Genomic DNA, 26,860 nt, shown 5'->3' with positions numbered 1-26,860 from the left:
AGTGTCTTGTTCCTTAGGCAGCAAACGGAAAAACAATTACTTAAAACGGGGCGAGACTGCAATAAGAAACGCTCATTTCCATTTCGTATTGAAAACACGTTCGGTTGTATTCCTTATGAATATAACCCAGGCAATGTTGTTGTTGTTGCGGAGGATTAGAGGATCTGATTTGGGGGTGGTGGTGGTGGGGTTTGGAGAGGTTTTATAGGGAGGCAGGCTGAATATCTGTGGCCCATGTGGCTGGTAGTGGGGGTAGGCAGTTGGCAAAGAATCAATCAACTGCCAAACATGGGCTGCCAAACATTTTGGTTGTTTGCCGTGTGGGGGGGAAAACCCAAAGACTCCACCTTGGGTTTAGATACTGTGCATTCAATTTCTTACCCAAACATGACATCTCTGAGTGGAACCAGAGCAGTCACACTAGCCCACAAAAAAAGACCAAACAAACTGTACTTTCAAGTCATAGCAGAAACAGAACAGAAATACTGTTCAAATGAAAGTACAACAAGAGGGTAACTTCTCGAAGATATTCAGAGAGAATGTGGCTTGGCATAATGGACTTGGACGGAGGAAGATGATGATGTTATCATTATTGATCTAAGGGGGGCATTTGTGCACAATAACAATACACATGAATGAAATCAAAACAGTGAGGGCTATTTCCATCAACTGCGACAAGAAATGGGTTATAAGGATAGAATTACAACATAACAGGAAATGTGTACAAGATAAACGAGAAACACAACCCATCACTCTTTACATTTATTGGTATTTTCCACAAAATATTCAGTCATTTCAAAATCAGTAGGTTTGGATGACATGTATATAGCATGGGGAAATGTACATAGGCAAGGAAGGAAAACATACACTGTACATCATGTTATCTTAGAGATATATATTTTTCTTAATATTCTGGGCCCAAATAGGAACTTTTAAGATAAACAAGACTCAAAAGTATTTGTGTCACTTTTGTTTCCAGAAATTAAATAAAGGTCTAATATAAGAGCAGACTGGAGTTTTCCACTTAACTCCAAAATTAAGGGGAAATGTTAAACTGCAACATGTTCAAATGTTGGACACTAACATTGAGAGTGTTGTGCTCTGTTCAGTCACAAGTCAGTTTGCTTTGGTACCCAGGGTTAGGTAACCTGGCTTTCTAATTGGGTCACATGTTCATTTGGTTGGAGTTAATTGGCCTAGTTACAACACGTTTTTAAGGGGTCGATAAAGAGTCCAGCTGTGTGGTGGTGAAAGCTGAGAGCACTGGAATGTTTTTAGTGGGACACATCCAATAATTAAAGCATGGGCTAGTAACAACAATAAGGAACAGACACAATATATAGTGAGAGTGTGAGCATGTCAACAAACATTCAGCGTCTGTTGGGATGACCACCCGCCCTCTGCACCCTCTCGGCCTGGCCCGCACCTGCCGTCAATGTCACTTCCTCCAGGAAGCTGTGAGAGGGCAGAAAAGGGACATGAAGGTATCATTCCTCACGAGGCTGAGAGAAGCATGAGCAGTACTGACAGTACATCAGCATCATCTCTGTGACTCACAAAATCCGTTTTCATCTAAAAACAGAAGCCCATGTGACAGAAGTATACATGCAGACACAATAACCTCAGGTTCTAGCCCTGTGTTACACAGACACAGAATTATTGTGTCAGCGTGTGTCACTAGGGTTCCGGTGTTAGGGTTCTGGTCTGTAAAGCAAGGGTAGGGCGGAGACATGGCAAACAAATAAAAAATAAGAAACCCTCTAGAGTAATGTCAAAATACCTATTTCTGTTAGCTGATCAACCCAAAACATTTAAAAGGTGTCATTGCAAATGACACAAGAGAGATTTTGGCTAACTGTCACCGAAAGGTAAGGTTCTAAAGAGCAGCCATCTTGTCTCTCTTACAGACCTCTGCCAATGAAAGACCCTCATAAATTGTATTTGTTTTATTTTTAAATGTTGACTTTTGATAGAGTAGTAATTACAGAGTACAATAGTGATATATCAGAGATACCAGTGTGACAATTGCTGATGTTAATGCTCATCTGTTTGCAGTCGGTTTCCATTCATGCAGCCTCCTCTGGGTGACTAGCCTATATCAATGAGTGACTACACACATGGTCTAGGACATAGGTCAGAAAGCCTACCATCCACCCAACTACGAAAAAAAACTTCTTTTTTTTTTAATCCTGATGTTTAAGTTCAAAAGGCACAAGAGAAGAACATGGTATTGAACCGACAACCTCCAGGTCATAAATATGCAGTTTTTGGAACAAAGCTGCCTAGATTGGGTCTCATTCAACCAGCCATATTGGAGTTCAAAAACAGTCCTGGTTATCAAAAGACAGATTACGACCCTTGTGGTACGATGGTAGTGGTAGGCATATATTGTATGGGTGCCTTCAGAAAGTATTCAAACCCCTCGACTTTCTCCACATTCTGTTTTGTTACAGCCGGAATTTAAATTTGATCAAATTTAGAGATTTTGTGCCACTGGCCTACACACAATACCCCATAATGTCAAAGTGGAATTTTTTACAAATGAATAACAAATGAAAAGCTCAGTAAGTTTTTGACCCCTTTGTTAAGGCAAGCCTAAATAAGTTCAGGAGTAAAACTCTGCTTAACAAGTTACATAAGTTGCATGGACTCATTCTGTGTGCAATAATAGTGTTAATCGTGATTTTTTAAATGACTACCTCATCTCTGTACCCCACAAATACAATTATCTGTAAGGTCCCTCAGCCAAGCAGTGAATTTCAACCACAAAGACCAGGGAGGTTTTCCTATGTCTCACAAAGAAGGGAACCTATTGGTAGATGTGTAAAAAATAAAAAAGCAGACACTGAATATCCCTTTGAGCATGGTGAAGTTATTAATTGCACTTTGGATGATGTATTAATACACCCAGTCACTACAAAGATACAGGCGTCCTTCCTAACTCAGTTGCCGGAGAGGAAGGAAACCGCTCAGGGATTTCACCATGAGGCCAATGGTGACTTTAAACCCCCCTAAGGTCGATGTCCGCACCCTAGCGGAAATCAAATTAGCATAATAAAAAAATCCCTATCAAAATCTGTCCATTTAAGCTAGAGATACTGTATCTGTTTTTTTGCATTGGATACATCTCAATCCATCGCATCCGCCTACATAACAAAGGTGACAGAGCTAGAGCGGTGTTTGTCAGACCATGTGACAAAAAATGAATGGAAGTACAGTATATATGGAGACTGTTTGGTGCCAAAAATAAGGTGTTAAATACAAAAATAAGGCCCCAAAAGGGTAAGTAATAGCAGTAAGGCCCCTTCTTTTCTCTTTTCTCTCTCTCTCTCTCTCTCTCTCTCTCTCTCTCTCACACACACACACACACACACACACACACACACACACACACACACACACACAATACTTCAAGGGGTCTTAAAATTCTAAATCAAATAGCAAAATGATCCTTGGTACAACGGTCTTAAAACAATTCCAAATAACTTAGTAGTACCCCGGTTTGATCCCCGGCTGTATAGACTGCCAATTGGCCCAGCGTCGTCCGGGATAAGGGAGGGTTTGGCCGGGGTACGCCGTCATTGGAAAATAATAATTTGATCTTAACTGACTTGCCTAGTTAAAGGTATATAAATATAACACAGTTTGTCACACCCTGACCATAGTTTGCTTTGTATGTTTCTATGTTTTGTTTGGTCAGGGTGTGATCTGAGTGGGCATTCTATGTTGGATGTCTTGTTTGTCTGTTTCTGTGTTTGGGCCTGATATGGTTCTCAATTAGAGGCAGGTGTTAGTCATTGTCTCTGATTGGGAGCCATATTTAGGTAGCCTGTTTTGTTTTGGTTTTTTTTGGGTGGTTGTCTCCTGTGTCAGTGTTTGTACCACACGGGACTATTTCAGGTTTTCACCTTTCTTGTTTTGTAGTTTATTCATGTATAGTTTCATAATGAAAGAACCATGAATTATAACCACGCTGCATTTTGGTCCGCCTCTCCTTCCCAGGAAGAATCCCGTTACACAGTTGAAGTCGGAAGTTTACATACACCGTAGCCAAATCAATTTTAACTCAGTTTTTCACAATTCCTGACATTTAATATTTGTAAAAATTCCCTGTCTTAGGTGAGTTAGGATCACCACTTAATTTTAAGAATGTGAAATGTCAGAATAATAGTAGAGAATGCTTTTATTTATTTCATCACATTCCCAGTAGGTCAGAAGTTTACATACACTCAATTAGTATTTGGTAGCATTACTTTTAAATTGTTTAACTTGGGTCAAATGTTTTGGGTAGCCTTCCACAAGCTTCCAAGATAAGTTGGGTGAATTTTGGCCCATTCCTCCTGACAGAGCTGGTGTAACTGAGTCCGGTTTCTAGGCCTCCTTGCTCACACACACTTTTTCAGTTCTGCCCACAAATGTTCTATAGGATTGAGGTCAGGGCTTTGTGATGGCCACTCCAATACCTTTACTTTGTTGTACTTAAGCCATTTTGCCACAACCTTGGAAGTATGCTTGGGGTCATAGTCCATTTGGAAGACCCATTTACGACCAAGCTTTAACTTCCTGACTGATGTCTTGAGATGTTGCTTCAATATATCCACAAAATTTTCCTACCTCATAAGGCCATCTATTTTGTGAAGTGAACCAGTCCCTCCTGCAGCAAAGCACCCCCACAACATGATGCTGCCACCCCCGTGCTTCACAGTTGGGATGGTGTTCCTTGGCTTGCAAGCCTCCCCCTTTTCCCTCCAAACATAAATGGTCATTATGGCCAAAGAGTTCTATTTTTGTTTCATCAGACCAGAGGACATTTCTCCAAAAAGTACGATCTTTGTCCCCATGCAAACCGTAGTCTGGCTTTTTTTAATGGCGGTTTTGGAGCAGTGGCCTTTCAGGTTATGTTGATATAGGACTAGTTTTACTGTGGATATATATACTTTTGTACCTGTTTTCTCCAGCATCTTCACAAGGTCTTTTGCTGTTGTTCTGGGAGTGATTGGCACTTTTCGCACCAAAGTACATTAATCTCTAGGAGACAGAACGCATCTCCTTCCTGAGTGGTATGATGGCTGCATGGTCCCATTGTATTTATACTTGCGTACTATTGTTTGTACAGATGAACGTGGTACCGTCAGGCATTTGGAAATTGCTCCCCAGGATGAACCAGACTTGTGGAGGTCTACAATTTCTTTGAGGTCTTGGATAATTTCTTTTGATCTTCCCATGATGTCAAGCAAAGAGGCACTGAGTTTGTGTATGTAAACTTCTGACCCACTGGAATTGTGATACAGTGAATTATAAGTGAAATTATCTGTCTGTAAACAATAGTTGGAAAAACTATTGTGATAAGAGAAAACTGAGGATAGATCAAGAATATTGCAGTTACTCCACAATACTAACCTAAATGACAGAGTTTAAAGAAGGATGCCGGTATATATTTCATTTTTTTACTCCAAAACATGCACCCTGTTTGTATATAAGGCACTAAAGTAAAACTGCAAAAAATGTAGCAAAGAAATTTACTTTCTGTCCTGAATACAAAGCATTATCTGGACAAATCCATCACATCACCGAGTACCACTCTTCATACACAAAAATAAAGGGAACACTAAAATAACACATCCTAGATCTGAATGAATGAAATATTCTTATTAAATACTTTTTTCTTTACATAGTTGAATGTGCTGACAACAAAATCACACAAAAATTATCAATGGAAATCAAATTGATCAACCCATGGAGGTCTGGATTTGGAGTCACAATCAAAATTAAAGTGGAAAACCACACTACAGGCTGATCCAACTTTGATGTAATGTCCTTAAAACAAGTCAAAATGAGGCTCAGTAGTGTGTGTGGCCTCCACGTGCCTGTATGACCTCCCTACAACGCCTGGGCATGCTCCTGATGAGGTGGCGGATGGTCTCCTGAGGGATCTCCTCCCAGACCTGGACTAAAGCATCCGCCAACTTTTGGACAGTCTGTGGTGCAATGTGGCGTTGGTGGATGGAGCGAGACATGATGTCCCAGATGTGCTCAATTGGATTCAGGTCTGGGGAACGGGCGGGCTAGTCCATAGCATCAATGCCTTCCTCTTGCAGGAACTGCTGACACACTCCAGCCACATGAGGTCTAGCATTGTCTTGCATTAGGAGGAACCCAGGGCCAACCGCACCAGCATATGGTCTCACAAGGGGTCTGAGGATATCATCTCAGAACCTAATGGCAGTCAGGCTACCTCTGGCGAGCACATGGAGGGCTGTGCGGCCCCCCAAAGAAATGCCACCCCACACCATGACTGACCCACCGCCAAACCGGTCATGCTGGAGGATGTTGCAGGCAGCAAAACGTTCTCCACGGCGTCTCCAGACTCTGTCACGTCTGTCACATGTGCTCAGTGTGAACCTGCTTTCATCTGTGAAGAGCACAGGGCGCCAGTGGCGAATTTGCCAATCTTGGTGTTCTCTGGCAAATGCCAAAACGTCCTGCACGGTGTTAGGCTGTAAGCACAACCCCCACCTGTGGACGTCAAGCCCTCATACCACCCTCATGGAGTCTGTTTCTGACCATTTGAGCAGACACATGCACATTTGTGGCCTGCTGGAGGTCATTTTGCAGGGCTCTGGCAGTGCTCCTCCTGCTCCTCCTTGCACAAAGGCGGAGGTAGCGGTCCTGCTGCTGGGTTGTTGCCCTCCTACGGCCTCCTCCACGTCTCCTGATGTACTGGCCTGTCTCCTGGTAGCGCCTCCATGCTCTGGACACTACGCTGACAGACACAGCAAACCTCGCATTGATGTCCCATCCTGGATGAGCTGCACTACCTGAGCCACTTGTGTGGGTTGTAGACTCCGTCTCATGCTACCACTAGAGTGAAAGCATCGCCAGCATTCAAAAGTGATAAAAACATCAGCCAGGAAGCATAGGAACTAAAAAGTGGTCTGTGGTCGCCACCTGCAGAACCACTCCTTTATTGAGGGTGTCTTGCTAATTGCCTATAATTTCCACCTGTTGTCTATTCCATTTGCACAACAGCATGTGAAATTTATTGTCAATCAGTGTTGCTTCCTAAGTGGACAGTTTGATTTCACAGAAGTGTGATTGACTTGGAGTTACATTGTGTTGTTTAAGTGTTCCCTTTATTTTTTTTGAGCAGTGTATTTTCAAGCATGGTGGTGGCTGCATCATGTTATCGGCAAGGACTAGAAAGTTTTTGGGGGGATAAAAATAAATGAAACAGAGATGGGCACAGGATAAATTCTGCAGGAAACCTGGTTCAGTCTGCTTTCCAAGACACTGGGAAACAAATTCACATTTCAACAGGACAATAACCTAAAACACAAGGACAAATATACACTGGAGTTGCTTACCAAGAAGACAGTGAATGTTCCTGAGTGGCTGAGTTACAGTTTTGACATAAATCAGCTTGAAAATCTATGGCAAGACTTGAAAATGTCTGTCCAGCAATGATCAACAACCAACTTGACAGAGCCTGAAGAACTTTAAAAAAATAATAATGTTCAAATATTGTAAATAAATTAGCTAAAAATTATAAAAACATGTTTTCACTTTGCCATTATGAAGAATTGAGTGTAAATGGGTGAGATTTATAAAAAATATATATTTAATCAATTTTGAATTGTACTGTAACACAACAAAATGTGGAATAAGTCAAGGGGAATACTTTCTGAAGGCACTGTATTTCCAGCTTTTGGCCCACTGAGGCGGTACACAGCAGTAGAGGGTGGCCTAGGACAAATCCCCCAAAGGGGTTAACTGTGTCTTTGTGTTGCTGATTGCAGGGAACATTATCATGAAACAACTTGTGAGTGAGTACCAATGGGCAGCGAGCAACTCATGCAGTACACAAAGGGGGAAAGACACAGAGGAGAAGCTTAAAGATGCATTAAAGAGCCCCATTCCTATTGGCTTATAGTGCCTCTGGGTGAGGGGTAGAACATGGTTCAAATGCGCCACACGCTGCGCTATGAGCTAAAAAAAAAAAAAGCATGGCCGTCACAGCCAACATTAAAATGCTAAATAATGGGCAAGTAGATGTTTCGAAGAGTACTTCAATGTGCATTAACATTTTCAGATCATAGAATGTAGCTTTTTTGTGTGTTGCTTTTAACCCAACCTCCCAAGCAACACACACCAATGCCCAGAAGAGTTGGAAGCCAGCATCAACCAGTCAGGAGGGCAACACCTTGCCCTGCCCCCCTGTGCAACCTATAGGTTAAGTGTCTTACTCAATGTAACAACGACAGGAGACGGCTGTCTAGGGTCACTAGAATCTACCCTAAGAGCTCAAATACAAAACGGGCAGGATTTTGAATGTTGGACAACATAACAATTAAAATACAGCTAGCACCAGTTAATTGAAATATGATCAAGTGACAGTATGTCAAGGTCAGCTTATAAAAACAAGCCTGCCTGTGACAGACAAAACAGAGACAACATCAAGACACTAAAATGTAAACAACCCATATATAGCGAGTACCAGCATTTCCCTAGCATGGGACAGCAACAGCACGCTAAAAATAAACCTCACAACACACACAGGTGCACCTATCATCTCCGGCAGCACAAAAGTGAGTGCTACAGTACAACACGAAACGCCTCAGGATCAGAGCAAGAAAGTTGCAAGTTCAATTCCCAGAGGTGGACATTGTTAGATGGTGTTGCATAACCGAGAGCGAGAGACACTTCACCTGAGTTGCGTCAGCAAACGCTATAAATGTCAAAGGCGCGGGGCCAAGGAGCATCATCACTCAGCACATGGGTGCTGCTTAGCAACCTAGGTAATGTAATCACACTGCAAACCGTTGGTCTCTCTTGCCTAAATCCCTTGTCGTGTAAAACCTGGTCAATCTCAGGCCTGCTCAGGTTGGAAACTCATAAAAGGCTGATGAGCACTAAGTTGTCATATAACCGGGAGAGAAATGCATGGTTTGACGTCAGGGTTTGACGTGTGTGTGTGTGTGGGTGTGTTTGTCCAGACCCAGTGATGAAAGAGAACAGGGGTGATCCCACACAGGAGTGTCAGAAAGGGGCACTGCAAAAAGAGCGCTGAAGCATCTCCTGAGCACCCCGGTGTCACGTGATCACACAAAGTTCTATTCAGCTCAGCCTGAGAGAGAGAAATATGTATAGATAGCTAAACAATGATTTATTCAGCCAACACCGTCAGTCAGACAGAGAGTTAGATGGAGGGAGAGGGAGCGGGAAAGAAAGGCTGTGAGTAGACAAACTCTTCATTCAGCCAACACCGTCAGAGAGAAAAGGGGGAGAGAACGAGAGAGAGAAGAGTAGCGATTCGGTAAATACCAGGTTAAGCAAAAACTGCCTTCCGAAGAAGGGCCTCACAAAGCAACACAAATAACTAATAAGGTTCAAAAGAGGAAGGTATGCAAGTTGAATTACTCTTTAGGTGACTCCATTCAAACTAGGGATAACACGGACATAGTAAACCATACCGGTCACAACTAATATCCGTAGTCAACGTCAGAACAGTGAACCCCCATGAGCAGAAAAGTTAAGATATTAAAAGAGACATTTGACCAAAAAAAATATGTAACGAGTGAAATTAATGTTTATCAAGTAAAATTCCCCTTTAACATTATTGAAGTTAATCTCAGTAAATTGTGTAAAAACTGAAATGCCCCTTTTAACATTAGCGAAGTCATTTCAGTAAATTGAATAGAAACTTAGTGTTCTGCACGTAAAGTGTAGGCTGACTCGGAGTTGATATTCCGTCATAAGAAGGAATTCCCCTCGACCATTCCAACAAATTGGAGAAAACAAAACCATACTTTCCCAACTTCATTGTCAATTATTTTGTTATAAAGAAATAACAAAACATGTCAGAAAGCTACTGTGTTGTTCAATGTACCTGTAACCAGGTCAGAAATCCCAACCTACAGTTCGCAATGCTCCCCCGCAGGGAAATAGAGCCTGCGAGAAGAGTCCTGTGGCTTCAGGCTATTCGGCGTGGGAGAGTTGGAAGTGTCCAAGTAGGCTACACTTAGTTATACGTGCGGAAAACATATATTTCACAGGTAAGACATTTAACTTGTTTAATATAGGCCATTTGTAATTCCAGGAGTACTATTTGTAGCTGTATAGTCCGTTTGTGTTTGCTGGTCAAGGCTAGCTTAATGTTCCCATCGGTAGCTACGGTGCCTTCAGAAAGTATTCATACCCCTTGACATATTCCACATGTTGTTGTGTTGCAGCCTGAATTCAAAATGGATTAAATATTATTTTTTTATGCACCGATCTAAAACACACTACCCCATAATGACAACGTGAAAACATGTTTGACATTTTTGCTAATTTAATGAAAATTAAATACAGAAATATCTCATTTACATAAGTATTCACAAACGAGTCAATTCTTTGTAGAAGTCCCTTTGGCAGCAATTACAGCTGTGAGTCTTTCTGGTTTAGTCTCCAAGAGCATTCCACACCTGGATTGTGCAAAATGTATTATTTTCAAAATTCTTCAAGCTCTCAAGTTGGTTCTTGATCATTGCAAGACAACCATTTTCAGGTCTTCCGTAGATTTTCATGTCGATTTAAGTCATTGGAAAACATCCCTGGTCTTTGTGGTTGAATGTGTTTGAAATTCCCTGCTTGACCGAGGGATCTTACAGATAATTGTATGCGTGAGGTACAGAGATGAGGTAGTCATAACAAATGTTTTTAGGAAACACTATTATTGCACACAGAGTGAGTCCATGCAAATTGTTATGTGACTTGTAAAACACATTTTTACTCCTGAACTTATTTAGGCTTGCTATAACAAAAGGGGTTGAATATTTATTGACTCAACACATTTCAGATTTTCATTTTTAAGTAATATATTTAAAAAAAATCTAAAAACATAATTCCACTTAGACATTATGGGGTATTATGTGTTGGCCAGTGACACAAAATCTAAATTGAATCCCATTTTAAATTCAGGCTGTAACACAACAAAATGTGGGGAAAAGTCAAGGGGTGTGAATCCTTTCTGAAGGTACTGTAGCTTCACTAACGTGGCTGCTAGCACCATCATGAATAGGGCCATGAGGGAAGCCCTACAATATGACTTTATAACATTAAGTATTGAGAATGCTTGGGAGCAGCCAATGTTGAAAAGTCATCTTTAGACATGTTGAACTTCTCTTAAATGCACTTTTGTAATTGACTAAAACAAGAGACAAGAAAACTGCATTTGAAAAAGGTTAAGTGTTTGTTGTGAGCCAATAGGCTACCCACAGGTTGTCTTCCCCACAGGCGTGCGGGGCCATGACATTACATCTTATACTGACTGGGACCAAAGCCACGGGAGGTAGGGGTGCTGCAGCACCCCCCGATAAATCTAAATAATTTAGGCTATACATTTCCCCCCCAACATAATAATACTCCTGTCTGAACAGACAGATAAAAATATTCAAAATACTACACCAGAAAGCATCATTTTGATAGAGGATTAATAGCTTCTAAAAAATATCTGTGTATTAAGTTTAATCACAAGCATTTACAGTCGGGAAAGCCGCAGTTAGGGCAGAAAGTGCTCCAAATATAGAACAGCTCGTTGCGTTGTGGCCATAGATATAATCCATAGAAGGATTTTGGAACCTCTAACCCTGGCACTTTTTAAACATTTATTTAACTAGGCAAGTGAGTTAAGAACAAATTCTTATTTACAATGACAGCCTAGGAACAGTGGGTTAACTGCCTTGTTCAGGGGCAGAACGACAGATTTTCACCTTGTCAGCTCTGGGATTCGATCTAGCAACCTTTCGGTTACTGGCCCAACGCTCCACGAGGCTACCTGCCGCCCCTATTTTTACTTTTAAACTCATGGGTACACTAGCATTGGCAGACAGTCCTGACATGAATGGGAACTGCCCTCTATGGATTATATTTATATGGTTGGTTGCAGCTGTCAGTTTGCCTTCCCAAATTTCTAAATACAATCGCGAGAAACATTTAGGCCTACCGTTTGAAAAGCAAATGCCTGCTGCTGAAAAAGAGAAGAGTAATCTGTCTGAAGAAGCTAAAAAGATTATTCTGAACAACTTTTGAGTGAACAGCACTGTTTTTCAAAGTAGCTTATCTTGACATATTGGCACAAACCCATCGCCCATCACCGGTGAGTAGCCTATGCTTCATCTTCATCATTGGGTGAGTCAGTGTCACTTTATTTTCTAGCCTACTTTAGCCTATATATACAGTGCCTTCGGAAAGATCAGACCCCTTGACTTTTTCCAAATTTTGTTACGTTACAGCCTTATAAAAATACTCCGCAATCTACACACAATACCCCATAATAACAAAGCAAATGTATGAAAAATAAAAAACAAATACTTTATTTACATACAGTACCAGTCAAAAGCTTGGACACACCTATTTTCTACATTGTAGAATAATAGTGAAGACATCAAAACTATGAAATAACACATATGGAATCATGTAGTAACCAAAAAGAGTGTTAAACAAATCTAGATATATTTTATATTTGAGATTCTTCAAAGTAGCCACCCTTTGCCTTGATGACAATTTTGCACACTCTTGGCATTCTCTCAACCAGCTTTACCTGGAATGCTTTTCCAACAGTCTTGAAGGAGTTCCCACATATGCTTAGCACTTGTTGGCTGCTTTTCCTTCACTCTGCGGTCCAACTCATCCAAAACCACCTCAATTGGGTACTTTTTTACTGGTACTGTATGTATTCAGACCCTTTGCTATGAGACTTGAAATTGAGCTCAGGTGCATCCTGATTCCATTCATCTTCCTTGAGATGTTTCAACAACTTGATTGGAGTCCAACTTTGGTAAATTCAATTGATTAGACATGATTTGGAAAGGCACACAACTGTTTACATAAGGTCCCACAGGCATGAGGTCGAAGGAATTGTCCGTAGAGCTCCGAGACAGGCTTGTGTTGAGGCACAGATCTGGGGAAGGGTACCAAAAAAATGTCTGCAGCATTGAAGGTCCCCAAGAACACAGTGGCCTCCATCAGTCTTAAATGGAAGAAGTTTGAAACCACCAAGACTCTTCTTAGAGCTGGCCACCTGGACAAAAGGGGCAATTGGGGGAGGGAGGTGACCAAGAACACGATGGTCACTCTGACAGAGCTCCAGGTCCTCTGTGGAGATGGGAGAACCTTCCACAAGGACAACCATCTCTGCAGCACTCAGCCAATTAGACCTTTATGGTAGAGTGGCCTGACGGAAGCCACACCTCAGTAAAAGGCACATGACAGCCCGTTTACGTGCCAATTTTTTATACATAAAAAAACAGTTTTTGCTTCATCACTATTTGGTATTTTGTGTAGATTGCTGAGGATTTGATTTTATTTAATCAATTTTAGAATAAGGCTGTAACGTAACAAAATGTGGAAAATGTCAAGGGGTCTGAATATTTTCCGAAGGCACTGTATATAATATGGGCTACAGTAGGCTAGAAAATAAACCTTACAGTGACACTGACTCACCCAAGTATGAGGTTATAATTCAGAGGGTGAATGGGCAAGACAAAAGATTTATGTGCCTTTGAACGGTGTATGGCAGTAGGTGCTTGGCACACCGGTTTGAGTGTGTCAAGAACTGCAACGCTGCTGGGGTTTTCACGCTCAACAGTTTCCCGTGTGTATCAAGAATTGTCCACCACCCAAAGGACACCCAGCCATCTTCACACAACTGTGGGACGCACTGGAGTCAACATCCCTGTGGAACGCTTGACACATTGTAGAGTCCATGCCCCGACAAATTGAGGCTGTTCTGAGGGCAAAAGTGGGTGCAATTCAATATTAGAAAGGTGTTCCTAATGTTTTATACACTCAGTTCCATTCATTTTTTAAAACTGGTACCGGGCTACCTTCAGACAGGTCAAGTGAGGCTTGTGGATGCCCTATAGCACTGACATGTACGCGTTCGTGAGAGTCTCACCTTTTCATAGAGGGGTCATATCAGTGGGTAGCCAAAACTGTTCGAATGCTACAGACAGAAGTTGACATATCGGTGGTGCCGACTTCCGTCCTGTAACGCTTGTGGGGGTTGTAGAGCAAAATGGAGAACACCACCGTGTTCGGGAGAGTCTCATCATTCCATTGGAGTGATCATATTAGTTAGGCCAAACCGGTTGGGACGCTACAGACATATTCGTGAGAAGACCGATTTTTAGGGATGACTCGTGATCTAACAACCACCGCCGTAGCTCAGCTCAGCTCCCCCCCCCCCCGCCACCGATGCGGAAGGTCGCCACTGGCATATGTAGTGGATTGAGATGCAGCCCAACAGATATCTCTAGGTTAAACAGAGACTTTTTATGGGGATTTTTGTATTATGCCAATTAGATTCCCACGTGGCCGTCGACTCTAGAGGGTTAAGCCATTTTGATCATATGTGTTGACCTGGTAACAGACAATGGATGTCTACTGGCTAATGGCTATGTCTGGAAAATTGACTGAGGCGACTACAGTAGGTCACGAGGAGCGGTTGATGAATCTGACCTCTTGGTATTGTGGATGGTGGTGCCGCCCAGTACGATCCGAACCCCTGGCATGGTGCGGTTCAGGTTGTAGACTGCCAGCGCTTCCTCATAGGTGGCCCCTCCGATGACGAACACTATGATATCCTGTGGCCTGAAGAGGAACTACATGGTAATCATTGATAGGCTAGCATCCGGTTGGGGTCATCCAATAATGGTGATGAACTGTGGGCTTATGTGCTCATACACACAGAATATGTATTTAATTATTATTATTTTTTTTACGTATCATGGATAGTGTGTAGAAGTGTGTGTGTTTGGCTATTCAGGTGTAGGGTCTGAGGTCGTGTCTTTAACTGTGTGTGTGTGTTTGCATGTGTGTGCGTGGATGTGTGTGTATATATATATATATATATATATATCACCCTACCTGTCTCGAAGGGAGCTGGGTCCTAGGTATGGGAACTGACTGTCTTTCAGCCGCCCCTTGATCAGCTGGTCCAAGGTCTCCTGCAGTAACGGTGCATGCTGCGTGTACACATTCTCAACTCCCTGGAGACACGCACGCACCCAAAACCAAAGGTGTTTTATTAGAATCTGGTTGAGAGTGGCTAGATGGACACAAAACTACCGCTAGTATTTGTCTAATTTGTGAGGAGAATGGTGTACCTTCAGCCCCTTGAAGAACTGTTTGGTGATGGCAACTGCGTCTTGGGGGTTGATGAGGTCACTTCCTCTCACCCTCTTCCCCCCATACTCCACCATGGACGTTACCATCTGAGGTAAAAGATGCCAGTTAAACAAGATAAAAAGGCTATTATTCTAACCCAGTCTAGATTGATAAAACAGACGCATCAAACATACCAACATACTGAATGTACATTGTTGATCCCAAAATAATAACACATAATATAAGACGAGTACAACAACTGTATACAGTCCTCATATTGCCCCAAGGGTCAGGTAGTGGTACAGTATAGAATGTTCCCTTACCCTGCGATGCCTCTCTGACACGCCCTTCCTGTTGAGCTCCTCCATGAGGCTCGGCAGGATGCTGCTGCTGTGTCTCTCGTAGCGCAGTGCGTACAGCATCACCAGGCGCACCGCGTCCAGCTCGCTCACCCGCGGGTTCTGCAGCAGCCGACGCACATTCTGTGGAAAAACAGGGAGTACATTTTTACATAGCCTTTAATACAGACTGCCATTCTTTATTTTTTTATGCTACTTCACTCTGGCTTCTATGTGCAGTGTTTTATTGTATTCTGAAAATTACTATTATTATAAGTGGCCAAGTCAATATACAATACAGGAGTGGGTTGTATTCCTCTTCAACCAACACAAAGTAATATTGTGTGAACTATTAGTGTTATTGTATAGAATAACATTGAGCTGTAGGCCCCTCCCCCATGTCACATTTCCATTGGTGTCAGTAATAGGATAATAAAAAAATATTTTCTTAAAAAAAATCTTTACAAAAAAATTAAATATCTTATTTACATAAGTATTCAGACCCTTTGTTATGAGACTCGAAATTGAGCTCAGGTGCATCCTGTTTCCATTGATCATCCTTGAGATGTTACGACAACTGGGAGTCCACCTGTGGTAAATGCAATTGATTGGACATGATTTGGAAAGGCACACACCTGTCTATATAAAAAGTTCCCACAGTTGACAGTGCATGTCAGAGAAAATACCATCTTCCAACAGGACAAAGACCCTAAGCATACAGCCAAGACAATGCAGGAGTGGCTTCGGGACAAGTCTCTGAATGTCCTTGAGTGGCCCAGCCAAAGACTGGACTTTAACCCGATCGAACATCTCTGGAGAGACCTGAAATTAGCTGTGCAGCAAAGCTCTCCATCCAACCTGACAAAGCTTGAGAGGGTCTGCAGAGAGGAATGGGGAGAAACTCCCCAAATACAGGTGTGCCAAGCATGTAGCATCATACCCAAGAAGACTCAATGCTGTAATCTTTGCCGAAGGTGCTTCAACAAAGTACTGAGTAAAGGGTCTGAAAACTTATGTAAGTGATATTTCAATAACAAAAAGTATACAAATTTGTTTTTGCTTTGTCATTATGGGGTAGTGTGTGTAGATTGATGAGGGAAAAAAAGCAATTGAACCATTTCAGAATAAGGCTGTAACGTAACAATGTGGGGGAAAAAATCAAGGGGTCTGAATACTTTCTGAATGCACTGTATCTAGTAGTGTATTTCTAATCAGTCTCTGACATCAAGTCAGTGCAGAGCAGGACTGGAGTGTTGATTAATTTCAGACAATTCAGGAAATTCTATTGGTAATAATAGAAATGTGTTTCCTACCAGTAAATAAAAAAATAACGCTAGTTAGCATTGGTTGACAGACTTAATTATAACTTCCTACATACTGGACATCGAGACATAAAAATGGTATCCACTAGTTCATCTGACTCTGGGGAAGTAGATAAAGGACCTCGAAAATCCCGAAGTATCCCTTCAACCCCAGAGTCTTACCTGTGACGCGCTTGAGTGGTCATTCTGGCAGGCAAGCTCCTGCTCCACCTCTGACACCTCCATCAGGTGCCTCTCGCTCACCAGGCGAGACAGCTCGCCCACCACAGTCACGTGCTTCGACACTGTGCCAGACATCTTTTTGAACTGGGGGTAGTTGTCCACAAACGCCTGCAGAGAAAAATAGAACAGAAAGAAAACAGAAAGGCATTTCTTAAAGTTGCAGCAATTATTTATAGCTCGTATCATTATTGTAATTAAGAGATAATTTATCTAATTGTGAGTGGTTATTAACTAATGAGGCTGAGATGTGTTAGTGGTCCTAAATGAGCAACTGCAACAGGACATGCTGGGAAATTGAGTTCCTGTACTGGGAAATCGAGTTCCTACAGTGCCCAGCTCTCACCTTCATATCAGAGATGGACTCCAGCTTCTGTTGCTCCTTGGGCTTCTTCTTCTGGAAGTCCTCCATCAGGTTCTTGATGTTTGTGCCGATCTCTCCAAAGTTCAGGTACAGATTCTGAATAAGAGAATGTGAGAGTGAATTGGAAGTTGTCAGCTAACGTCTGGCCCTGTCGGAATTCTTTAACCTTTTCTCACTGACCGACTGCTACACATTTTGCCCGACATTCCGTCAGAGTCTTGTTACAGAGGGTTGCTGGACGCCTTCCTAACCTCTAGGCCAGGGATCGTCATCTAGAGTCAGCCGCGGGCCAATTTTATTTTATTTTTTCTTGAGCGGATGGTCAGGGGGCCGGAACATAATTACAAATAATTTGTAGACTGCAAATTTACCACAAGAAGAACAAATAGATATAACCTTTGATTATAACATTAATCCTTTCAAATCTTGCTTGCATTTGTATACGATCACATACAGTGGGGCAAAAAAGTATTTAGTCAGCCACCAATTGTGCAAGTTCTCCCACTTAAAAAGATGAGAGAGGCCTGTAATTTTCATCATAGGTACACTTCAACTATGACAGACAAAATGAGAAAAAATCCAGAAAATCACATTGTAGGATTTGTAATGAATTTATTTGCAAATTATGGTGGAAAATAAGTATTTGGTCACCTACAAACAAGCAATATTTCTGGCTCTCACAGACCTATAACAGACCTGTAGCTCCTCTGTCCTCCACCCGTTACCTGTATTAATGGCACCTGTTTGAACTTGTTATCAGTATAAAAGACACCTGTCCACAACCTCAAACAGTCACACTCCAAACTCCACTATGGCCAAGACCAATGAGCTGTCAAAGGACACCAGAAACAAAATTGTAGACCTGCACCAGGCTGGGAAGACTGAATCTGCAATAGGTAAGCAGCTTGGTTTGAAGAAATCAACTGTGGGAGCAATTATTAGGAAATGGAAGACATACAAGACCACTGATAATCTCCCTCGATCTGGGGCTCCACGCAAAATCTCACCCCGTGGGTTCAAAATGATCACAAGAACAGTGAGCAAAAATCCCAGAACCACACGGGGGGACCTAGTGAATGACCTGCAGAGAGCTGGGACCAAAGTAACAAAGCCTACCATCAGTAACACACTACGCCGCCAGGGACTCAAATCCTGCAGTGCCAGACGTGTCCCCCTGCTTAAGCCAGTACATGTCCAGGCCCGTCTGAAGTTTGCTAGAGAGCATTTGGATGATCCAGAAGAAGATTGGGAGAATGTCATATGGTCAGATGAAACCAAAATAGAACTTTCTGGTAAAAATTCAACTCGTCGTGTTTGGAGGACAAAGAATGCTGAGTTGCATCCAAAGAACACCATACCTACTGTGAAGCATGGGGGTGGAAACGTCATGCTTTGGGGCTGTATTTCTGCAAAGGGACCAGGACGACTGATCCGTGTAAAGGAAAGAATGAATGGGGCCTTGTATCGTGATATTTTGAGTGAAAACCTCCTTCCATCAGCAAGGGCATTGAAGATGAAACGTGGCTGGGTCTTTCATGACAATGATCCCAAACACACCGCCTGGGCAACAAAGGAGTGGCTTCATAAGAAGCATTTCAAGGTCCTGGAGTGGCCTAGCCAGTCTCCAGATCTCAACCCCATAGAAAATCTTTGGAGGGAGTTGAAAGTCTGTGTTGCCCAGCAACAGCCCCAAAACATCACTGCTCTACAAGAGATCTGCATGGAGGAATGGGCCAAAATACCAGCAACAGTGTGTGAAAACCTTGTGAAGACTTACAGAAAACGTTTGACCTCTGTCATTGGCAACAAAGGGTATATAACAAAGTATTGAGATAAACTTTTGTTATTGACCAAATACTTATTTTCCACAATAATTTGCAAATAAATTCATTACAAATCCTACAATGTGATTTTCTGGATTTTCTTTCTCATTTTGTCTGTCATAGTTGAAGTGTACCTATGATGAAAATTACAGGCCTCTCTCATCTTTTTAAGTGGAAGAACTTGCACAATTGGTGGCTGACTAAATACTTTTTTGCCCCACTGTATCTCTCTATTATGCGTGGGAATACTTTGGAACAGATATCCAAAATTAAAATCACTTGGTGCTGCCGTTTTTACAGTCTTATGTCCAGCAATAAGAAAACAAATTTGGCCCGTGGGGGAACCATGCTCTAGGCTACCTGCCAGCCTGCTCAAATGAGATCGTCTCAATGCCGAAGGGAACATTTGTGTAGAATTGGAACCAGGCCTAGAGACTGGGACTCACGTTGGCATAGAACTCATCGTTCTCTGCAGACAGCACCACCTCCTTCAGCTCCTTGCTGATCCCTGGGACTCGGGACAGGTCAATACGGTTGTTGTTGAGGCCAAGCAGCTCGTGCACCATGGCCTGGTACGTCCACTAGAGGGAACAGGGCAACAAACAATGAAACCAAAGCAATGAAACCAACAATTAAAATAAAGTACATTTAATCTCTACTAATTCCATTCAGCGATGAGGGGTGTATGAGGTTTTTGCCAATTGATTAGCTTTTCTAATGTGCGCTAAAGATTGATGCATTACATGTGACACAAAGGGCCTTGAGTACATGACCTAGTTTAGTGTGCAGGTTGCAGGCCTGGTAAACGTATGTATAAGACGCTGCTGCCCCCAAGTGACCAGAGGCTGCATTACACATCAGAATGATGTGAATATTCTACAGGTATGTCGTTTGACTAGATGACCTGGTCATTGCCTACCTTTTTGTAAATATGTAGCCTGGGTTCCAGACTGATAAAATGCTCAGTCTGGTGCCAGGCTAAAAAAACAGGTAGATTATCTTTGAAATGTATCTTCTGGCTAATAGTTCAAACGAACGTCAACAGTGAAGAGGCGACTCCGGGATGCTGGCCTTCTAGGCTGAGTTCCTCTGTCCGGTGTCTGTGTTCTTTTGCCCATCTTAATCTTTTATTTTTATTGGCAAGTCTGAGATGTCTTTTTCTTTGCAACTTTGCCTAGACTTTGCCAAGAAACTGAAGATCTCGTACAACGCTGTGTACTACTCCCTTCGCAGAATAGCGCAAACTGGCTCTAACAAGAATAGAAAGAGTAGTGTGAGGCCCTGGTGCACAACTGAGCAAGAGGACAAGTATATTAGAGTGTCTAGGTCAAGAAACAGATGCCTCACAAGTCCTCAACTGGCAGCTTCATTAAATCGTACCCGCAAAACACCAGTCTCAACATCAACAGTGAAGAGGAGTCGCCTCGCATGAAATAGCCTTCATTTATCAGAACAAGAATAGACTGATGAGTTCCAGAAGAAAGTTATTTGTTTTTGGCCATTTTGAGCCTGGAATCAAACCTCAAAATGCTGATGCTCCAGACACTCAACTAGTCTAAAGAAGGCCAGTTGTTGTTCTGATTGCTTCTTTAAATCAGAACAACAGTTTTCAGCTGAGCTAACATAATTTCAAAAGGGTTTTCTAATGATCAATAAGACTTCAAATGATAAACTTGGATTAGCTAACACACTGTGCCATTGGAACACAGGAGTGATGGTTGCTGATAATAGGCCTCTGTACACCTTTGTAGATATTCCATATATTTTTTTTAAATCAGCCGTTTCCAGCTACAATAGTAATTTACAACATTAACAATGTCTACACTGTATTCCTGATCAATTTGATGTTATTTTAATGGACAAAAAATTTGCTTTCTTTCTAAAACACTAACATTTCTAAGTGACACCAAATTCTTGATCGGTAGTGTAGTTCTGACCTGGTTGAGTAGTGGGGTGATGGCGTCATCACTGCGGTCCATGATGAGCAGGAGAGGAGGCACCTCTGTCTTCCTGAAGTCAAACAGCTCATACTCCTTGGTGATGATTTGCTGGAGGAGGAGAGGGGTAGTGAGATTGCGTGCATGCGTGCGCGTGCGATAGTTGTGCATGTGATATTAGTCACCTTCACGCTCTCTCCCAGTCTCTTGGCCATGTCTGAGGACAGCTGGTAGCGGATCATGGGACATTTCTTCAGGGCCAACAGCACTGAGGTCAGACCCTGGGTGGTACGTGGTAGGAGAGTTGGCTCCCAGCTACGACCCTGCAACACACACAAGATGGGAATGCACTCTGTAAACGGATCCAAAATACAGAGGGAATATGTCAAGTGTAGAGACAAACAAAAAACGTTAAACTAAAGTCAATGCAGATGAATAATAAACCCCTTTATAGATTGTCACATATGCAAAGCGTCATAGCATATTTGCATGTCCTACCCTTGCGACACCACTGAGGTTGAGGGAGAAAAGGTGTGGGTTCACAGCAATGAAGTCTCCATAGAACTCCTGCAGTCATATATGAGAGAAATTTGAATTATTAGTTTCCAGTATAAACGTCAAAGGATAACCTGGCTATTACAAAACGACGCTTACTGTAAAGTGGTTATAACTAGAAATGATGAAAAATGTGGATTCAGGACTAGTAGGAAAAACCAAGAAAGGTAAAAAAAAAAAAAAAAAATTAATTTAAAAAATGTTTACAAATAATAATAGTTGTGTACCTAACTGATGGATACTGTCCTACAGTACTGCCCTTAGCGTTAACTTACCTGCACTTCTGCAACCACCTCCTGTTCATCCGCCTCAGCCAGGGCTTTTATCTCACTCTTACTGATGACGTTGCTGAAGTCTAGAAAGGATTATGAGGAGGATGTCACCCATACAGGAAAAATTATATATTGGAATATATTTAAATATATTTACCAAATATATATATCAAATAAATACACGCTCACGTCTCACAACCTTCTCTACCCCAATGACAACGTTGAGTTTCTATTGACCTCTGGTACCTTAGCATTAGGTTCCCAAAGAGTTATTTTGCATGCAAAAGTTGGATCATTGAGTTGTAATTGAAAATGTATTCTGCAGCTATTGAGGTATAGCCTACCCGCCACTTAATGAAACATATTTAAAAAAAGGAGGTTTATTTCGAAAAGACACTTGAACGTAGACCATATCTGTAAATATATTTTTAAATAGATTCAAATACATTTTCCTGAGCTGTCAATCACAATTTGTAATGTTCCATCATTTTTGTCAAAAATGTTCAGGCTTCGTAAATTTGGATGGCGATAATTTATGGACAGTGATATTTAAACCGTGTCTCAGATTGTTTTGAGCAGATTTAAGTCAGGACTGAGACTTGACCATTCAGGAACACTCAACACCTCTTGGAAAGTCATTCTGGTGTGTCTTTGGTATTAAATTGTCTTGCTGAAAAATAAAACTAGTCGCAGGGTTAGGTTTTCAGAAGACTGAGGTGGGTTTTCTAACTTTTTTCCTGGGCTTAACTCCTTTCATATTTATTTTGATCCTGACAAATTCACCAGTCCCTGCTGATGACAAGCATACCCATAACATGATGCTGCCACCACAATACTTGAAGACTGAGGTGGGTTTAAAGAATTAGAGTTTTTTCAATCCTGCATTACCGGACTCCTCCTTCCTAGCTAGCAGTAGACAGTGTTTTTCGCTCCCACCTGCCCTCACCGTTGTTAACAAAACTGCTGGAAAAAAGTGCCCGACAGGCAGGGGGCAAAGACACAGTCTACCGGTCGCACCTGCCTCCTAGCTAGCTTTCTAGTTAGTGACACTGTATATTATGTATATAAGTATATCATTTGTATCTATTGTTTGCAAACTTTGCCATGAAATGAGCAGCAGCAGTACAGAACCATCGCTAGACCAGTGTGTTAGACGCACATTCCTCTCGTTAGATGCACAATTAAAGAGGAATTACACTCGAATCTTAATGTTTACTTACAGACCTAAATAAAATGTCTTCTGATGTGATTTAAGCATTGGCGTGGACTCATAACATCCAATTAATTTTTTTCTCTAGGAAAAATTGTAATTAAGATTAAATCTAAAACCAGAAAAAACGTAACTGAGAACCTACTTTGGAGGACATTTTATAGGGCCCCCCCTTAGAGTTGTTTATTAACCATTCTTTTATGAGGTATATTGACAGAAAACATAGTGCACTACTTTCTCTTGTACACTAGGTACCCGGGGAAGGGTTGCAGGGGAGAAGAGAAGAATATGCCTATTTGAAAGCTTGAAAAAATGTGTAGCAACGAAAAGGTTGGAGTACCCTGTCCTAGACACTGTAATTCGTGAAAAGCCTAGGAGGCCGGTCGTTTCTTAGATCGAGAAACCGGCACACTTGGCACCGAAGATCATACCACACTCAAAAGGTAAAATAGTTTTGCCCATTCTATTGTTCAATCGAACCGTAACAGAATGCCTCAATGCCTGCTTTACATAGCAAGCCACGGCCACATGACTCACTGTCCGTAGGAGAAAACCATTTTCGCGAACGGGGTGGTGCACCTAACGAACGGACCACTGAGTGTATTTGAAAACGGACCATTTTGTAATATGTCCATATATTTTTGTATATATATTTAAATATTTAGATATCTGTAATTTACAAACATGTTGTTGAAATATATATCAATATATCATTTTTACGTATGGGCAATAGCCGCCACCATGAAATGTTGATGTGTGGTCAATCGCAATGTCAATCAATTTTGAGTCTTTAGGTTTAAACCATATAAATGAGACAGGGACATAACATCTTAGTCCACTTTATCTGTATTTGATCTGTCTAAAAACCTGCACAGGAATCAGAACAGAGAACCATACGATTTAAACAACAGCGCAGAAGTCCTTACAGATGAAGTAGACACTGTACTTTGGTCGCCGGAGCTCCTGTATGAGATTTTCCACATTCTCCTGTAAAGAGGACAGAGAGAAAGTCAGGGGAGTCATACAAATCCAAAACTGAGCATGACTAAAGTACTTTGCCTCCAAATAGTGCATAGTGTATGGACGCAATATATTCAGTATACGTACAATGAAGTTGACATATGCATTCATACAGTTGTGGATGGACACAATCCAGTAGATACAATGTGTGTGGATGGTAAGTAACAAAGTCTTAAAGGCCCAGTGCAGTCAAAAAGATGATTTGCCTGTGTTTTATTTATATTTCCACACTATGAGGTTGGAATAATACTGTGAAATTGTGAAAATTATGATAATCGTTTTTAGTGTAACAGCTGTTTGTAAATTTCAGTCTGTTTTGGTGGAATGGCGTTTCGGCCTTCCATGTTGACATCGCCATGCAGATAACTTAAGTTAATATACTAATAACAAAGAGTTCTAAGCCCCTCTGCCAATAACAGCACATTTTCTGTTGTTTTCTCCTCTCAGACCACTCCAAGACAGTACTAGCAACATTCATGTCCTAGCAATATCATTTTTGACCATTTTAATTGAAAACAATCACAGTTAAGTACTCAGTTGTTACCCAGAAATGATTTGATATCGAAATAAAAATGGTTGCATTGGACCTTTAATGCAGAGCAAAGGCTGGCTGCAATGTCTATACAGTGACTGGGGCACCTTGGTTGGCCTGAGGAAGCAGATGGCTTTGAGGTGCTTCATGTTGTCTCGACTCTGCGAGTCGATTCTTTCAAACAAGTAGACCTCCTTCTGTAGGATCTCGGATTGAGTGTAGACCACACTGACGATGCTGGTCTGATGAGACAAGCACAAACAAATAGGCATGATGACAAAATGGAAGGAGTTGCTGACAGTATGACATTATCAGAAGCTTGGTTCTCCTATCTATATTATTTAATACTAATCATTAAAGGAGAAGTTTCCTTTTTTATAACCAAATCTCTACATTTGATATGAATGGCATTTTAGAGACTGGTCCAGAGACTTTTTTGTGATTTCACGTTTTTTTTTTTTATTATCAGGAATTGGTGAATAATTCAAGGTTCTGTTCCTTCAATGTGTCCGTCTCAGAAAGACAACACATGCACTACATGGCTAAATGTATGTGGACATCCCTTCAAATAAGTGGCTAATTTATATAAATATAAATAAATATTTGGCTATTTCAGCCACACCCGTTGCTGACAGGTGTATAAATCTCAATAGACAAACATTGGCAGTAGAATGGCCTGTACTGTAGAGCACAGTGACTTTCAACAAGGCACCGTCATAGGATGTCACCTTCCCAACAAGTCTGTTCATTAGATTTCTGCCCTGCTAGAGCTGCCCCAGTCAATTGTAAGTGCTGTTATTGTGAAGTGGAAATGTCTAGGAGCGACAATGGCTCAGCAGCGAAATGGTAGGCCACACAAGCTCACAGAACGGGACTGCCGAGTGCTGGTGCGTGTAAAAATCGTCTGTCCTCGATTACAACATACCGAGTTCCAAACTGCCTCTGGAAGCAACATCAGCACATGAACTGTTCGTCGGGAGCTTCATGAAATAGGTTTCCATTGCCGAGCAGCCTTACACAAACCTAAGATCACCATGCGTAGTGCCAATCGTCGGCTGGAGTAGTGTAAAGCTGGCAGCTATTGGACTCTGGAGCAGTGGAAACGCTTTCTCTGGAGTAATGAATCACGCTTCACCATCTAGCATTCCAACGGACGAATCTGGCTTTGGCGGATGCCATGAAAATGCTACCTACCCGAATGAATAGTGCCAACTGTAAAGTTTGGTGGAGGAGGAATAATGGTCTGGGGCTGTTTTTCATGGTTCAGGCCAGGCCCCTTTGTTCCAGTGACGGGAAATCTTAACGCTACAGCATACAATGACATTCTAGACTATTCTGTGCTTCCAACTTTGTGGCACCAGTTTGGTCCTTTCCTGTTTCAACATGACAATGCCCCCATGCACAAAGTGAGGTCCATACAAAAATGTTGAGATCGGTGTGGAAGAATTTGACTAGCCTGCAGAGCCCTGACCTCAACCCCATCGAACATATTTGGGATGAATTAGAACGCTGACTGCGAGCCAGGCCTAATCGACCAACATCAGTGCCCGACCTCACTAATGTTCATGTGGCTAAATGGAAACAAGTCCCTGCACCATGGAGGCTGTTATAGCAGCAAAGGGGGACCAACTCCATATTAATGCCCATGATTTTGGAATGAGATGTCTGACGAGTAGGTGTCCACATACTTTTGGGCATGTAGTGTACCAACAAAAATAACCTGATACATTGTAACCACTGTCCATCGTTTGAACCACTACATTGTAACCATTCTATCTACATTACTTACCGTCTCTTTATCCATGAGCAGAACCTTCATTCCTGGCCCGCTGTTTTCTATCATTTTGGAGATATACTGCTTGACAGCAAGTGTCACATTCATTTTGACAACGTTCTTAAATTCTAGCAATGATAGCTTGAAAAATAACCAAAGGCCGAATTGTATGAACTTAAGATCTCTTGCACCAGGCAACGCTTCAATTCGTTTTATGTTAAATGAGTCTATTGTTGACAAATATTCAGCTCAGCTTCGAAATGAACCTGAGTTACATTTCCGGGTGAACATTTGGTCAACTGAAGAGTGTAATGACTGATCTACGACCAGTTTGTAGAGCAAAGTAC

The 26,860-nt window shown here is 41.8% G+C and overlaps 1 protein-coding gene across 1 annotated transcript; it reads right to left on the bottom strand.

Moving 5' to 3' along the window:
• Nucleotides 1-749: 749 nt before the first annotated feature.
• LOC110496286 (vacuolar protein sorting-associated protein 45) lies at nt 750-26,860 on the bottom strand. The gene is made up of 15 exons (XM_021572095.3): nt 26,529-26,860; nt 24,847-24,981; nt 24,114-24,174; nt 21,981-22,060; nt 21,649-21,717; nt 21,336-21,473; nt 21,151-21,261; nt 19,660-19,794; nt 17,373-17,486; nt 16,970-17,137; nt 15,471-15,629; nt 15,147-15,254; nt 14,908-15,029; nt 14,500-14,631; nt 750-1,455 (listed from the first exon to the last, which is right to left on the bottom strand). The coding sequence occupies exons 1-15, from the start codon at nt 26,619-26,621 to the stop codon at nt 1,371-1,373; spliced, it is 1,710 nt and encodes a 569-aa protein (XP_021427770.2). The 5' UTR covers nt 26,622-26,860; the 3' UTR covers nt 750-1,370.

The sequence above is a fragment of the Oncorhynchus mykiss genome, chromosome 18 (genome assembly GCF_057628025.1).
Source record: "Oncorhynchus mykiss isolate SJ-2025 chromosome 18, ASM5762802v1, whole genome shotgun sequence".
NCBI classification, from domain to species: domain Eukaryota; kingdom Metazoa; phylum Chordata; class Actinopteri; order Salmoniformes; family Salmonidae; genus Oncorhynchus; species Oncorhynchus mykiss.
Note: the sequence above shows the minus strand (reverse complement) of the source record. Positions and strands in the feature narration are given on the sequence as shown.